The 18,287-nt window shown below is 45.1% G+C and overlaps 1 protein-coding gene across 1 annotated transcript in view; it reads left to right on the top strand.

Annotated features, from left to right (window-relative positions):
• The first annotated feature begins 762 nt into the window (after positions 1 to 762).
• The window catches only part of LOC135397086 (homeobox protein six1b-like), a 38,043-nt gene continuing 20,518 nt past the window's right edge, over positions 763 to 18,287 (top strand). The window contains exon 1 of the mRNA XM_064628421.1: positions 763 to 1,609. Coding sequence (XP_064484491.1) covers positions 1,032 to 1,609 — 578 coding nt within the window. The 5' untranslated portion in view covers positions 763 to 1,031. The remainder of the gene's footprint in view (positions 1,610 to 18,287) is intronic.

The following is an 18,287-nucleotide window of genomic DNA, read 5'->3' as shown; positions in this document are numbered from 1 at the left end:
AACCCGAAACAAAACATCCCGAAAAGTTCTCTGGGCATTGTAATGCAACACCCGCTAGAGCAGCTCTCGAAAACCTTACGGACGCCAACCCGGAACCATGAAAGGCCTCTCGCTCTCATTCCGCGTCTTACAAGTGAAACGCTACGTATCTTTATAATGTTATGTAATTCAACCCTCGTCACAGCCACCAGTAGGAAGAGGCACCCCTGAAAACCCACACGAATGCTCGAACTCGATCCTAGCAGATGGGCTTACACACAAAAACCCTACACCCCTAACTTCCCCAACAAACATCTTTCGGAAGCAAGCAACCTCTCAGCTCTCACATTTCTTGCTTCGGAATCGTATCTCCCTCAACGAAACAACTACTCGTCTAACCTCCTTACAAAAAATCGCAAACCCCTGTTCGTAAGAAAATAAAAAAATAAAAAAGAAAAGAAAAGAAAAAATTAAGAATTGAAACCTTCGCACAACCACAAGGCACACATTCTCAATTAAGAGCCCCACGAGCTCGCAAAAACAAAACTCTTCCACATTCAACCGTTTTACCGCATTGAAAACCAACACTCCGCCCATTCCAGCCCAGAAACCTTGCGAAGGTGGGCAACCACGACGCGCTCGCGCTGAATGGGAGGAGCTTCCACCTCCGTCGCCATGACAACGACCAATCGCAGCAGCCTTGTCCTCACGCGCACTATCATAATCGCGATGGCGCTTTCGAGAGGTAGAAGAGGAGCGAACGAGTCAAAAAAATATCGTCTGCTCAAGAGTATGGGTCGCTAAAACGACAAAAACCGCGTCGCTGGAGGGACGTCGAGATACGGACGTCGCACGAAGGTGTTGTGCGATTATTTCCGCAGGTTGCAGTCGAACCGGCGAGGAGGTGGGCGGTCTCGCAGCGTCGGGGGAGAGAGAAGGCCGATACGACCGCCTCTATGTTCTCGTAAAGTGACGCCTCGAAACAACTCAGTAGTGCCGCGTCTCCAGTTGTTCTGTGTTGCTCGCAGCGCCCGGTGCGTTGCAACAGCATCATGACCGAAGGCGGGGGTGCTGCCATGTTGCCTTCGTTTGGGTTCACGCAGGAACAAGTTGCCTGTGTGTGCGAAGTTCTCCAACAGTCGGGCAACATCGAGCGGCTCGGACGTTTCTTGTGGTCGCTGCCTGCATGTGAGCATCTGCAGAAGAACGAGAGTGTGCTGAAGGCAAAGGCGCTCGTCGCCTTCCACCGCGGGAGCTTCAAGGAACTGTACCGGATCTTAGAATCCCATCATTTCTCCGCTGCGTCCCATCCGAAGCTGCAAGCCCTGTGGCTCAAGGCCCACTACATCGAAGCCGAGCGGTTACGGGGCCGTCCCTTGGGAGCAGTTGGGAAGTATCGGATTCGTCGGAAGTTCCCTTTGCCCAGGACGATATGGGACGGCGAAGAGACGAGTTACTGCTTCAAGGAGAAGTCGCGTAACATTCTTCGTGAGTGGTACGCTCATAATCCTTATCCGTCGCCGAGGGAAAAGCGCGAACTCGCCGAAGCCACGGGTCTCACCACCACGCAGGTCAGCAACTGGTTCAAGAACCGGCGACAGAGGGACCGGGCAGCCGAAGCGAAGGACAGGTCAGTTGCGTGTAACTTACTCTTGTTGCAGAAGTCTTATTTTTGTCCGAAAGGATGCGTTAATGATGGCGACGATATGACGCCTGAGTTGGGGTGAACGGCAGTTAAAGGTGCACAAAGTCAGCTTCTCACTGAGTTACGTGAAAGGCAGTGACATAAGAGAAGGCGCGAGTTTGAATTACCAACGGCATTGCCTAGTGAATGATTGCGAGGCTGGCGGATGGACAGCTGACCATCGCTGACGGACCCGCTAAAGGGTTAGCAGCCATTCTGTGTCAATAATGCCTCAACAACTTTACGTACGTGTGCACCCTGAGTTACCCACAAGTCCACTTTATGGTGTGGTACCTTCATGGGCTAGTACTATTCTATAGTACACCACATCGTATACTATACAATTACTATACACTACAATACTACAATACAATATTGACGTACACTACAACACAAAGTATATAATTATGCGGGATAGATGGATTACCGTATGCAGTGAAAAAACGATCAGCCGCTGGATAGCTATTGTGGTAACACGTGAAACAGTGACATAGCAAACCCTTCTTTGGTTGTCATCGTCCGTGTTTTGTAAACAGCAGTTAAAAGCGGTCGGTTCTTCTTGGAAAGGGAAGATGTGTACTACGCCTGAGCAAGGCGAAGGTGCTGATAATTATCGTGTCTTTAGACTACATAGTTAGCCTTAAAAAAAAAGAAAGCATTGCGCTGATGCCAGAGGGCTATTCTGTCTATACCAGGAAATCCAGTGGAATTACGTTACGCAAAACACAAGTTTTCTTTGCTTGAGAATGCATGCATCTTGACACGTGATGATTCCCTTCGATATGTGGAAGGCTTTGAAAGGACATAGAAGGCACCAAAAGAGCAAAATAGTATTCAAAGGGCGCGAGAGAAACGACACGACGTGTTGAATAGTTGAGTTTGATGTAGATCGGTAAATATAGAAAAAGCAAAGCTTTTTTTTGTTTTTTCAAGCAAGCAAAATTCACAGAATTATATGACATACTGCAATCTTCTTGCAATGTTAACGCGCAGTGTTCAGGCGCTACACAAGCGCACCCACCGTACAACAGTGTCGTCATTTATCTGGCGAAACGTCGTAAAATTTAGCGTATTTCGTGACATATTTAGCGGTCTTTCTTTCGTAGTTTCATACGAGCAGCATATGGGTTGTTCGCTATCATATTCGAAGTAGCTACTGAGACAGAAAACTGGAAAAATAAATATTGGAAGACGCAATGAAGTCAATATGCGCAATGAAGCCACTTCACTCTCTCCCTTTTACCAGTTCGAACGTGTTGCACTTGAAAGTCCCGTTCGGAGATATGTAACTGTGGTACATGACGTCGATTGCATAATCAATTTTTAATGGCCCTCTTGGTAACAACTGAACCCAACTGAACAACAACTGGTAACAAACATGCGTTCGCATACAAAGAGGCGGAAAACGAAGTTATCAGTCTTTCCGTTGACAGGGTGGTAACAGGACACATTTTGTGGCCGGTCCAAATAGAAAGACAGAAACGTACAAAATATGAATGATTGCGTAATAAGTCAGAAGGGCCTTGCGGTGCAAACGCTCGAATCAAAGTTTTGTACCTGCGAGCGAAATAGAAAATTAACGTTTTTGACGATTTATCAGCGTCAGGGAAGTGAGCACACGGCAACCCCGGTAACTCGGGTTAATTGTTAACCCTGAGGGTAATTAATATAAATCAATTAAACGTGTTAAAAAGTGCGAACAGCGGCATTGCAGAAATTTATATAGAATGGGAGGCAGACTTTGCCTTACGGGTATATGTGTAATGTTTTATGTAAGAGCGATCTCTCGTGTGGGACTCGAGAGACATGCACATAGGTTACATAGTTTAGAAGTTATAGTGAATAATGATTTACAACACAGGAAGCAGTTTGCGACATCTTTTTTCATCATATAAATGTTCCGACGTTCCAACGTAAGTTTGTTTGAATAAAAAAACACTTCAAGTTGCACTCACTCTAAAAACATAACTTCGGCGCAAAACACAATATGTGGCAACGATTTTGCCGAAGTTGTCGCTTACGATATGAGGGGAGAGCAGCGCGTACACTTTTTTGTGACGGTGGAGAACATGTCAAAACTGCCACAAAAAAAAACCTTAGGCGTCCCACTTTCAACAAATCGGGGAAGAGAATAATTATAATCATTCTGAATGTCAAACAACAACAACAACTTTGATGATGAATGGAGTTCTGAATGTCAATTTCCTCAGAGCGTGTGTGTTTTGCAGTGAAGTACTGTTTTTAAACTGCGCATTAGGCCTATATACACACTGGTCCATAGTGGAACAACTCACGCAGTGCTGGAAGCACGAGAAGTATCAGTATTCATTCGATTCACGCATTAACCCTGATGTGATATCCAACTTCTGACACGGAGGACATCATCGCCAACGGGCTTAGTTTCTGAAGATGCAAAAAAAGAAGAAGGATAAAGAAAAAAAGCACGTGGCACGCAATGACGTTGTACGATGCGCGCATACAGCGGGCTGTTGCTGCCGTAATCGTTTCAAATCGAACTTTGGGCAAATTAGCCGTGACGGGATCGGCCGAAGTTATATGCACCTTTCCCTTGTGCAGATCTTGCATGAACGAGGAAGAAATTTCCTACAAACACCGTACGCTATATTTGCTGAACCTGCACGCGTAACATGGCAGTTCTTCGAAGTGTTCTATCAATCCGGAACCGATCAATCCGATCACAAAGAAGAAAATAATAACATATACTACAAGCCGTATTTTTAACACCATCTATAGCGAAAAGTCTGGGAAATCTCTGCTACGAATTTTCTGTTTTATACTCGAAACCTGCGCAGGGGGGGGGGGGGGGTATGTTATAACGTGATCAAATACTTCTTTGAAGATTGCATATAAAATTAGTGCGTTAACGCAACCTTCCAGTTAGACGATTCCCTGAATCAAATTCGGGAGAAAATATTTCAATGTCAATGTTCATTGTTATTATAGAAGCGATGAAATAACAATCGGAGCATCGACAATAATGATGAGGCACTGCCTCAGCATTATTGACAAGGTTACGAGCAGCACCGTGAGGTAATATGCTCGAAACAGCCCGTTTACATTTAAACTCGCTTTAAAATGTCGCCAACTTATATGATCGATGTACGCACAGGATACGTATAGTTTCATGTTATGAAGCGTTTCTAGTAAGCGTGATTAACACGGAGCTTTCGGAAATGATTAACACTTTCGATTGTCGTGTCAACCATCTTTATACTATATAACATGAGTGTCTGATATGCAACCAGTAACGTCAACGTGAATTCTCACAAAGAATCATACCTGTTAGACAGCGGCTATACACTCTAAAAACAGAACTTCACCGCATAGCACGCTGTGCGCCAACCATTGCCACGAATGATAGGGTTATCGCTTCTGATTCGAGGAGAGAGGAGGGCGTACGCCTTTTTGTGGCAATTATCATATATCCAAATTGCCACAAAAAGGCGTACGCCCACCACTTTCCTTGAATCAGAGGCGATAACCCTAACATTCGTGGCAATGGTTGCTGCACAGCGTGCTTTGCAGAGAAGTTCTGTTTTTAGAGTGTACCAGTGGTGAAATTGGAGCCCACGCAATTCTGACTGCCGGTAGGTGTCGCTCGCTGTATACTATTATACCACGCAGGTTATAGCTTTACGTCAGCACAAACGGTTATACCGCATCAAAATAAACCCCTAAAATACGACACCAAGATGGGCATTGTGACACTATCCCTGTGGATGAATACGTGAAAGGACAAACTGCGTCTTTGTATGGGGACAGGGTTGCAGAGTTGCCACTCCGGAGTTGGAATGATTCCGGAATGATTCCAGATTTACGAGAGCGCGGAATAGAATTGGAATGGAATGGCCGAAACTGTTCTGGGAATGGAATTGGGCTCTTTTTTTTTCTAGCAGGAATGGAATTGGAATGGAATGGTCTGGACACCCCGGTGTTTTGGTTTCAATGCACTTGTTTCTGTTCTCTAGTGCTCTTTGCACACATTCACCGCACCGGGACACGGTCTACACTCTTAAAAATGAACTTCACCGCATAGCACGCTCCTAGCCAACCACCATCTCTAATGATATCGTTACCTGCCCTGATTTGTTGAAAGCGGGAGGCGTACGCCTTTTTTGTGACACTTATGCCGTTCATAATTGTCACAAAAAAGGCGTACGCCTCCCGTTTTCAACAAATCAGGGCAGATAGCGATGTCATTTGAGATGATGGTTGGCTAGGAGCGTGCTATGCGGTGAAGTTCATTTTTAGGAGTGTAGAGCGAAATAGCCTTGGCTCTGTGCTTTTTCCGTGTTATGTCAATCTCCTCTAGCACTGCTGGGCTAACAAATACAGTATACGGTTACCGGTCCCCCCCCTTTTTTTAAATTGATGGAATTAAAGGAACGGAATGGGGCTGCCAAGCCATTCCAGGAATGGGAATTGACCATATATTTTATTTCCGAGGAATTGGAAGTAATGGAATTACCACAAATCGACATTCCTCCGAATTGAATTGAAATGCATTGGGTGACCCCATTATCATCTCTGTTCGTCTCTGGACATCATCCTTTTGTGTTTTCATCATCTCATCATCGGATTGAACTTTCTGTATTAAGTGTACTGGGGTAGCCAGTTTGACTTCGTCGAAACTCACATCCCCATTTTTTCTTTATTCACATCACACATCTCACATCTCACACCCCGTTCCGCAACCCTGTGGTGTAACTGTCAGTCCTTGTTCTGACATTGAAAAGGAAATGATGCGTGGACAAGATTATGCACCAACCCGGCGCTAATGTGCTGCAAGCAACCCTGACCAGAGATTAGGTTGTATTCGGTGACACTGACCAAGTCATCGATTAAAACGACCAATATTAATGTATCAAAAACAACATCCAGTAAATTTTGCGTCGCGATCGTTTTCGTACGATCCCAGTTGCCAGATGCAGTTGTTCACGTTAGATCATGACGTCATCGTATACTGTGATAGCGCGACATCATATTTATACGGGCGAGGTAATTTCAAGTTGACCTAGACTTCCAGGGATGCATGAACCAGTAGCCTTGCAGGTTGGACAAACCGGCGCTATTTTGAAGGCAGGCGGCCAATTGGCAAGCTGCGCGCAGACAAATTAGTGTCTTAGTTTCTGAAGGACCTCCAGACATTCACGCTATTTTGCCTGGCAACCATGTGGCGGTGAACGGTCTATCCATTGTGTAGTACTAGCTTGCGACGGTATACAATATTGTGCGCGTCACTGGGAGAACACAAGGTATCACAAAAGCCCGATTCTTACATGACCCTGCTATAACTTTCGCGGAGTAATGTTCAGAGTTGTGTAGTTCTCGTAATTAATTGTGAAATTTACTTTTTAATGAAAAAAAAGCTGGTTAAACTCTGTTACTTGCGCCAGCTCGAGGAAGGGTGACCGCTGCTGATCCCTGAAATGCCCTGCTGCTGAAATGCCCTGGTGCGACTTGCGCTGCTTTATTTTCACTTAGTCTCCGTATGTATTTGCTTGCTCTCTTAGATGTTTTTTCGATTTGATAACTAATTATTTTTATTTTTTCGTACTCATCTCGCCTGCACTACACTCTTAAAAATGAACTTCACCGCATAGCACGCTCCTAGCCAACCATCATCTCGATTGATATAGTTATCTGCCCTGATTTGTTGAAAACGGGAGGCGTACGCCATTTTTGTGACAATTATGAACCGCATAAGTGTCACAGAAAAGGCGTACGGCTACCGCTTTGAACAAATCAGGGCACATAGCGATATCATTCGAGATAATGGTTGGCTAAGAGCGTGTTATGCAGTGAAGTTCATTTTTAAGAGTGAGGCATTGGCGAATGCGTATTATCCAAAGTGTTTCAAAGTAATGACGCTCATTGTCAGTATATCATGTGGTGATACTGTTGCTGTCCGCATAGCTCATGGCCTGTGAGATTCGGCGACGTGGTTTTACATTTTCGCGGCGACGATTTTGACATTTTCGGGGGTACCCTGAGTCGTTGGACGACTTCATAGCAAACTGCGTCGACATAACGCCTTTAAGCGACTGAGGGAAATCCAAGGAAAACCTCATGCGACACAGTGGGTGCCGGGATCGGAACTCAGGTCGAAATATCAATCCCAATCAGCACCCAGCGATCATGCCCATAGTTGTTAGCACAGCAATCGCACGAACAAACGAAAATGCGTCAGAAACCACCAGACCACATCAGGCCACGGTCAAGCAACACCTCGAGCGGAACAGAGAGAAAGAAATGATTGACAGGCGCAGAAGGAGTTCATCGCGTGTCAATCAATCCAGAATACATTGTTTCGTCAACGACACCACCTTGCGTGTCGCTGCGAGAGATCACCCACGGTTCCTCTCATTGTTGCCAGACAAGCTCGCGTTTGAAGTCAGCAACAGAAACAATGGAAGATACACCGCAACGGTATACATCGCAGCAGGATCCAGACTATTATGATGACGCAAAACACAATGAAGTTTTTTTTCAGATGGATACGTTACGCATGCGCTGTAATGACAGAGAAAGGCGTGGTCTAAATGTCGTCTGCCGTGACGAGTGCTATTTGATTGGTCCAGAGTGTGACTGTGGCGAGACGTGTAGAAATGACATGTCGTGTGATTGACGGAGAGGAGGGCTTGCGATTGCGGTGGTGGTGTATGACGGAAGTTGCATAAGCTCGTTTTTTTTAACAGTTTAAGAAAGATGACAGAAAAAAAAAATTAAAAGGGCTGGTTAAAAGTTTATGATGAGATTAACTTCTAACGGCGTGTCTTTTTAAAAATACAACAGGCTCGTAGTGTTGTAGTATTAACACTAATACTCACATTGCAGTATGCTAATAAAGGTGATGACGTAGACCAGTGGGACTACACTCAAAGAAAATATAGGAGGTGAAAAGGTGGTAGCTTCTATGGTTACCACCTAGGTCAACGTAGCGTCTGATAAAGGGTGTAAAAGGGCGGTAAAAGAAATTATCATATATCCAAATTTCTACAAAAAGGCGTACGCCCCCCTCGCTCACCGAATCAGAAGCGATAACCCTATCATTCGTGGCAATGGTTGGCAGGCAACGTGCTATGCGGTGAAGTTCTTCTGTTTTGAGAGCGAGGTAACATGTAGAACTTTGCAACCTTCTAGGCACAACAAATATGCGACAACTATTACCTCCTAAAAGGTGTAACTGCTCCATCTTTTTTTTGTAAGAGTGTATAATGTGAAAACTGGCCTATAACAAACCACAACTGGTAACGTCCCTTGCTATGGCGCTAATAATTTGGGGATGATGTCGTCTCATCGTACCGAGCTCCCCCTCGCGGGCGTGTTGAAAATGTGTGAAAAACAACAACAACAACTTTATTTAGATGATGATCAGTAGGGAGTCTCATCGCCAGAGGCGATATACCCTACCCCAGTGCTGGCGGTAATGCGGTGAAATGGAACATCGAGTCGCCTCACAGTGGGGACCGAGGTCCTACGTTGTCCAAAAACTTTAGAAGTGCTTTGATAGCAGAGCGTTGGTGGGCTGGATTCGGCCATGGACCAAGCAATTTTGACATGTAGTGAGAGCGCGCGAGTCCAGCTGATTTAGAAACACGGAAAGTGTGAAACTGTGTAAAACATTGTGTATCCTCGTAGACATTTTGCTAGTTAGTTCTTGCTTCTGCAGATGCCGGGCAACACTGTACATTGCCGGATAAGACCTTTGGGAACCTACCGTAGCATTTGGCAACACTGTACATTGCCGGATAGGACCTTTAGGAACCTACCGTAGCATTTGGCAACACTGTACATTGCCGGATAGGATCTTTGCGAACCTACCGTAGCATTTGGCAACACTGTACATTGCTGGACAGGACCTTTGCGAACCTACCGTAGCATTTGGCAACACTGTACATTGCCGGATAATACCTTTGGGAACCTACCGTAGCATTTGGCAACACTGTACATTGCCGAATACGACCCTTGGGAACCTATCGTAGCATTTGGCAACACTGTACATTGCCGGATAGGACCTTTGCGAACCTACCGTAGCATTTGGCAACACTGTACATTGCCGGATAATACCTTTGGGAACCTATCGCAGCATTTGGCAACACTGTACATTGCCGGATAATACCTTTGGGAACCTATCGCAGCATTTGGCAACACTGTACATTGCCGGATAAGACCTTTGGGAACCTATCGTAGCATTTGGCAACACTGTACATTGCCGGATAAGACCTTTGGGAACCTATCGCAGCATTTGGCAACACTGTACATTGCCGGATAATACCTTTGGGAACCTATCGCAGCATTTGGCAACACTGTACATTGCCGGATAATACCTTTGGGAACCTATCGCAGCATTTGGCAACACTGTACATTGCCGGATAAGACCTTTGGGAACCTATCGTAGCATTTGGCAACACTGTACATTGCCGGATAAGACCTTTGGGAACCTATCGTAGCATTTGGCAACACTGTACATTGCCGGATAAGACCTTTGGGAACCTATCGTAGCATCTGGCAACACTGTATATTGCCGAATACGACCCTTGGGAACCTATCGTAGCATTTGGCAACACTGTACATTGCCGGATAGGACCTTTAGGAACCTACCGTAGCATTTGGCAACACTGTACATTGCCGGATAGGACCTTTGCGAACCTACCGTAGCATTTGGCAACACTGTACATTGCCGGATAATACCTTTGGGAACCTATCGCAGCATTTGGCAACACTGTACATTGCCGGATAAGACCTTTGGGAACCTATCGTAGCATTTGGCAACACTGTACATTGCCGGATAAGACCTTTGGGAACCTATCGTAGCATTTGGCAACACTGTACATTGCCGGATAAGACCTTTGGGAACCTATCGTAGCATTTGGCAACACTGTACATTGCCGGATAAGACCTTTGGGAACCTATCGTAGCATCTGGCAACACTGTACATTGCCGAATACGACCCTTGGGAACCTATCGTAGCATTTGGCAACACTGTACATTGCCGGATAGGACCTTTAGGAACCTACCGTAGCATTTGGCAACACTGTACATTGCCGGATAGGACCTTTGCGAACCTACCGTAGCATTTGGCAACACTGTACATTGCCGGATAATACCTTTGGGAACCTATCGCAGCATTTGGCAACACTGTACATTGCCGGATAAGACCTTTGGGAACCTATCGTAGCATTTGGCAACACTGTACATTGCCGGATAAGACCTTTGGGAACCTATCGTAGCATTTGGCAACACTGTACATTGCCGGATAAGACCTTTGGGAACCTATCGTAGCATCTGGCAACACTGTACATTGCCGGATAATACCTTTGGGAACCTATCGCAGCATTTGGCAACACTGTACATTGCCGGATAAGACCTTTGGGAACCTATCGTAGCATTTGGCAACACTGTACATTGCCGGATAAGACCTTTGGGAACCTATCGTAGCATTTGGCAACACTGTACATTGCCGGATAAGACCTTTGGGAACCTATCGTAGCATCTGGCAACACTGTACATTGCCGGATAAGACACTTGGGAACCTACCGTAGCATTTGGCAAAGTAGCATCAAACACGGATATACTCTACCAAAGTGCATTATCGGGGTAGTGGGTACACATACATGACATGATTGAAAATCCAGTATCGTCCTTTCTCTGTGTCTCTACACCTATACGTCGCGTTGTGACGTGGCCATGCGCGTAAGCTCCTCCCACTTGGTGGTCACTTTTCGTGGTATATAGCGGCATTGAAAGATGACAAACTGCGTCATTTTTCAGTGCGGAAACCATAGTTTTCGTAAAAGGGAACGTGAGAGCGACAATGACGAAGTGTCTGCGGGATAACAGAAGGAGGATGGACGCGACCGGATTTCAAAACACCGTTCTATAGGCCTCGTTTTCGAGCAAACGCTCGTCTCGGCAGCTGCGCCGAAAGTCACCGCCACCATGGCGGCCCAAATGTCATGTGAGTGTCATGTGAATACACACTATACTTTCTACACTCCAAAAAGAGAGCTTCACCGCACTGCACGTTCCTGAGCCAACCATCATCCCGAATGAAAACGTTCTCTCCCTTGATTTGATGAAAACGGGGGCGTACGCCATTTCTGTGGCAAGTATGAACCGCATAATACCACAAAAATGGCGCACGCCCCCTGTTTTCCGCAAATCAGCGGAAGAAACGATGTCGCTCGGGATGTTGGTTGGCTAGGGGTGTGCTATGTGGTGAAGTTCATTTTTAAAAATGTACCCTCACGTTTTCTGGGAACATTGACAAAATATAATGCCCTCAGGGAATCACAACTTTGCTTCCAAAGCTTCACATTAACAAAATCCAACACAACCTCTGCACGAAAAAGCTCAACCCAAACACATACAGGCCACCCACAACAAGAAGCTTCGCTCATCTTCAATGGCAACCTTTTAATTTAGACCACTATATACGCCGACCGGTATAGAAACAATCGATCACGAGCAAAGGGAACGAAGGGGCTGAGGGGGAAAATTTATGTGAATTAGGCTCTCTACGCCTCACATCAAAATAAGTCGTCTGCTACCACGGCAGTCCGCTGTGGCCAGACAGATTTACGGCGGACGAGAACCTTTCATTAGCATAGCAACGCCTTGATTTCGAGAATTGGCTCTGGCGAAACATCACGTCATTCGACTAGTAAACAAGTGGATTCCGTTTATACTTGGGCGAGACTGTTTTTCCACTTGAAGAGCGCGTCGCTCTTTAGAGATCTCTTGAACGTGTTCCACCGTCAATGCGGAAATGATTCACAAATCACGAGAGGGTATAGAGTTCGTTTTCGTGCCGCAAGGGGGCTCTCGAAGCGATGACGTGGCATAATTATTGAGCAGAAGACGACGATCGTTTGGACTAAGCGGAGAGTTCTGTTAGACCGCCATAGTTCTGTGCGGAGTTTTAATATCGAAGTCTGATGTGGTGGGTGAACACTTGATGTTTGGTGTCGATCCTATAATGTGGTAGATTATGCAGACGACAGTGAACAGATATGGCATTGTGTATAATTGGATACGTGTAGCAACGGGTCGGCATATCTGATCGTGTACATTTGCAAGATTGTTAGACGTCCACTGATAAAGTGTACTGAATTTCAGTGTATAACACAAGCAGAAACGAAACTGTTTGTAGACTTCTGCCTGAATGGCTTCCCTTCCGGAGACGCTGTCCTCGGCACCGCACAGAATTCTTGGAGCATCGAAAAAACGGGAAAGTGAGAAGAACCCACCTCGAAAATTTATGAAGTTTCGCTTTAAGTTCCATGCGTTGGTCAGGACCTGCTGGGACAACGCAGTTTCTTGTTGGGTTATCTCAGAACATGCTTGATGGGTGTGGAAGTGATCAGTGCAGAACGCAGCGGACATCCCAGCAGCAGCTTTATCATTTCTTGTTTATTATACGTTTTGAAAGATAGAGCCCTAATGTGCTCCATCCATATCAAGTTTTGATAAGAGATGAGAGCGAATAATTCTGGACGACGATAAAGCACATATCGCATAATGATGGAGTTTTTTTTTTTTTGCTACTGATTTTTGCATTTCTTGAAGCACTGTATTATCGTGTTACTCCCCGTGCACAAAACGGTCCAATTAAAAAAAAGAAAATCCTTCATGGATCATAAAAAAGCAAATTTCATCTTATTTTTTTACTCACGATAACACATCGCGACAATTAGAGCGAACGTGTCACTGCCAATCACCAGAGTATACGGTATACCCCACGTGACCTTCGACTTCAATGGTAACCGTTCGCTGCTATCTGTTCCTAAAACTATATGCACCCTGGCACATGACAAAAATTAAAAATACGCAATAATCGCAACAAACGTTCAACTTGTCTTCTCGAGCAAGTCTTGTTTGTTTGTTTGTTTGTAAGGAAATAAAAACGAGGAGAAATTGAACTCGTCTCTCTACTTGTTCTGCTACTCCTAACCCTCCCCCTCCACCCCACCCCACCCACCCTCCAAAAATACTCCTCATGCGCTCTGTTCGCAAGTTCGTTATTGGTATATAAAGGGAAGATTTATTTGACGCAATAAACTCCGCAACGCGCACACACACACCCCCAGCGCCACACACACACGGGAGAACACACATGAACAAATATAGTATACAGATGAACAACGATAGCATGCACACAGGAATGACAATGATAAAATCTATCTACACAGTGAGGAGAACAGTCAGTCAGTCAGTGAGTTATGGTGGCGCGCTATTTAATATTCGCATGTTCGCTATTCAGAAGTTCACTATTCGCATGTTTTCGAGAAGTCCACTATTCACAATTATCCCAAGATCATGCACAGAGAATCCTACAGCTCTCAACAAATTCCACATGTGCCGCCAAGGCAGCATCCCTCCTGTTCGGTGCCCAAAATCCTAACACCTTCACTATATCGAAGACCCTGCTGTCCAGTCGAGCAAGCGTAGGTTCCAGAGTAGCTCTTTGTGATGCATACCTACAGTGGAGTGCATTAGAATGTGGTCACTATCTGCCACCCGTTGCACAAACTGAACAGTTCGGTCAGTCGGCTCTTCCAACTTTATGAAGAAAATGGCGGCCATAAGACACATTCAACGGGCACCGGTGCAAAAACGTCTGAACGGAGCGCGGTAACGTAGCAAGTCTTCTTCGGAGTTACACGCATGCAGTCCCAGATACCAGCCGTGAACCATATATATACCCATCGTCGCTCTGGTATACGCAGGGCTCCACAAAAGCGTGGTTTCTGCCTGTGTATATATCTCGTTACTTCCGCGCGGCCTGTTACAGAAGCGAATGTAAACCATGGTCCAGAACGCGCATAAACACATCTTTGAATGGAGTAACCCAACGCCCAGCAGAGTCTAGTTTTTTTTTTTTCCTTGCCTGGCGAGGGCTATTCGTATGCGTTCACACATGTATATACAATTGCTTTCGCGAAAAAGTTGCGGTGCCGCAGAAAGGCCAGAAGTGTATCGTAAATTGCGCCTGTTCCGTCAACATTGGGCCGTGACGTCACGACCGGCGGTGCATTCTGGGAATATGTGTGTGTGTGTGTTGAACGTGATGAAGCTAAGATGGATGTTGATAAACGAAGAACTGAATATGTGCGCTATCGTGTCATGATAAGTGACGTACATAGAGTTTCTTTTTCTTTTTTCGGAAACTGTGCCTTGGCTCAGAATCATATAGGCGCCTGTATATATGGTTGTCATATATAGTACAGAGCTCGCCAAGATGAAGTACCGTGTTTGTAATAAAGATAAAATGAATAAAACGTGTGCATGTTTTATTCATTGAAAGATACTTTTACACGATAATTGCAACTTGGTCCAGTTCTTTCTGAAAATACTTAATTTTTATTTTTATTCATTTATTTACTTGTTTCAGGGGTACAAAGTTTGGGTTAGTTTGTACAAAAAGAGGTCCCATAGTTTATGACACAGATATGGTATTGACAATGCATAGGAACAAACGGTTTCTCATTTTGCATAATTTGCTGGAACAAATCTGGAAGCTGGAAATTGTTTACCCGACTTTTTTAGCACTCCGGATACGACGCGGACGTAATACTGTACATTGTCTTGGCTTGGCTAACCCGCGACATAAAGCTGCAAAATATCGTGTGGGTTGACAAAACGTAGATTTCGACACCCGTGACCTATACTAGTTGTATTTGTTTCTGATCATATAAGCATGTACTTACGCATGCTTGTGTATGCATAAGAAGAAGTAGAAGAAGAAAAAACACAACACAACATATGTTGTGTTGCTGATGACGGGTGAGACAGCGTTTTCGTCTGTGTGGACCTGTGTCAACATAGTCGAGGTTGCTAACTCCCGGGTGAAACTGTTAACAACTTTCTAGCAAGAATGGCATAACTTCAGTGCTTGCAAACGTGCACCGAGAAAGGGAACGGAATACAAGGGGGAAAGGTCGTTTTCAAGGCATAGGCATGCCACCCTCGTGTATATAGTCGGCGATTGATTTTCATGTGTGACACTTAAGTAATCACTGTGAATAAAACCTTTTCAGAAAAAAAAAGAAAAAAGAAAGGTATACTTTTAGTCCTTTTGCTCGTTTATGGTGCGAATGAGCGGTATGGCGTTTCGTCTCGTATGCTCAGTGACCGAGGTACTGTTTTAAACCGGGGATGTATGGTTGCCCGGAATCTTCAAGCGCCCTGTGGCAGCACGCTGTGGTACGTCGTCGTGGGATAAAACGTCAAAGAGGATGGGCTCACATTTTCTGTGATTCCATCGCGTCAGTCAACAACACAAAGCATTGCGCTTTGTCCCCTTTCCAGTCTTTGACATATTTCATTGTGTAGATTTTGAATTAATGGACACACTAAGCTTCATCTTCACTGTATAGGGAGAAAGCAGTAGTGGTTTTGAAAGGCGATGTGGGTCGAGCATTGCACATTCGCCCATCTTTCCAGTTAGGGAGATAGTTACAGCTTCTAATGCCCTAGATTACAATTACTCCCCATTCTAGTCTCATGACCCTAAAATTTACTCCCCAGCACAGAAAGATAGTCCCTAAACTTCGCGTATTACATAGCTATTTTGTTACACTTTTTTTAGTCCACTGGCAGATCACTGTGACGTCGCTAATTATCGCAGTTGTTTAGCGAAAGTAATTCCACGAATTATTAGTATTAATCACTCTTTTTTGCTCGTACTCTCATATGATGTATACTGATATATAGAGTAATGTTTGCAATATTACTTCCTTTTTTTCCCCTACAAATCACATAGAAAGCTCAATCTGTCACATATATTTTGTCGACGAGATAGGTGGTAAACTTTCTGCGGACAAAACAAAACGTGAGACAGACTCACAACATCTTATTGTTTCTCAAAGTACGACTTGAAGTACCTGCGCGAGAAACATCTGTATGTACACATGCTTCGGACGCATGCGGTTCTCAAAAACAGTACGTGATCTCTGCTTTGTTGGTTTCGCCTCAATAAGAGCCATCGCGCAGGGAGAACGGCCGGCCATATGGTCTTCCGCGGAGAGGTTATTCCCTCTTGAGGAGAAGGGCTTTACATGCAGCCACCTGTAGAGCTCGAGAGAGATATCTTCAGGCACGGATAAAGGGAATATTTATCGCCGCGAACGTGTCCGCCGAGTCTCAAGTGCTTTAACAGACACCTTGCTATGTCTTTTATACGTGTCTTTTTTTTTTTTCTTTCTTTCACCCGGCGTGTGACTGTGGTGTTGGATGTTAGAGTTTATGGGGGCGAATTGAAAGGATGTGCAGACGTTCAGTACTTTGGAAATTGGAAGTCAGTCCGCGAGTTATGCAGAAACAAAAGGGCGCCACCGTGGAGCGTGTCGAAAAATGCTCGGCCATGGTATTTTCACGGAAAGATGTGCTGTATAGATTCTAGTACGTTTCCTGTGTCCTGCAAAAAGAGAGGCTTCGAGAGAATGAATACTATATGCACAAATCGTCGTCCGTAACATGTGCGCTTATACGGCATATTTGACGGCAGACGGTTTCCTTCATTGTAGCCCCATAGCACTCCGTGGCCATGGATGAGCGTTTCGAATGCTTCAGGTGTGGAGTCTTACCTCTATAGGTACCCCGCCTATACTTGATGAAATACAAACTCCTTCGGGAATATAAATAACATCATGTGCGAGCTTGTCACAAATTAGTGTAACATTGTAACAAAAGCTCAACGTTGTTCAACACTGTTGTTATTGCAGTTGCATTATTGGATTTCATAATCTGTGGTCTTCCTCTAGGTTATGCAAGACCCTTTCGCCGTTCAAAACAGTAAATGTATCCCTGTCATGACATCTAAAACGACATAGAAACAAGAGTCATCGCATTGTGCGTTACCCATCCCTGAGATAATCAGATATCTGTGCACGTGGCTACGCACACACGTTACGAACGCGTCATTTGTGAATGGAGCTGAACTATACTATTACCAGACCGCGAAGCATGGGTTGGCTATTTATCGTAACTGTTGTGGTCAGCACGGGAGGAAAAATAAATTCTGTAAATGTGGTTAACTTCGCGGTCTTAATAATAGACGATCTTAAAAAGATGCGCGCGCCGCCAAACGCGCGCCGCAAAGCAGCATGGGAACTTTGAGGGACACTGCTCTGTCGTCGGCTGTTTTACCTCAGCTGACGCTAATGCTGTGCACACCGGGAATGTTGTTGTTCTTCATCTACTCCCGCCTCTGGTCGTCTCGTAATGCTTGAAGGCGCTTGAAGTTCCCATGATCCCTTGCGTGCCACAGGTGGCGCTTGCTTTTCTGGGCGATACAAGGTCTATTCGCGTGGAAGCGGAAGGGATCGGGGAGATCGGGGGTTCATGACTCCTGCCGGCAGTGTCATAAAGCCTCTCCATGCCGGCTAGCTTACATAAGGGCTTACCGTGAACTCAAATCCCGTGACAATGACGTGCTGGTTTTGTAAAAGCAGGTATCTGCAATGCCAAGTGATATACTGATGTTCGAAGTGGCGTTTCAATTATAGAAATGTTTGACAAGAACAGATTTGTGAGAATAAAGGTCGTCAGCTAAGTCAATTTGTCTTTGTGGAGCTCATATCGTCGCGAATTCCAGTGC

Source organism: Ornithodoros turicata, chromosome 6 (assembly GCF_037126465.1).
Source record: "Ornithodoros turicata isolate Travis chromosome 6, ASM3712646v1, whole genome shotgun sequence".
In the NCBI taxonomy this organism is placed as follows: domain Eukaryota; kingdom Metazoa; phylum Arthropoda; class Arachnida; order Ixodida; family Argasidae; genus Ornithodoros; species Ornithodoros turicata.
The sequence above is the reverse complement of the archived record's forward strand: the minus strand, read 5'-3'. Positions and strand labels throughout refer to the sequence as shown.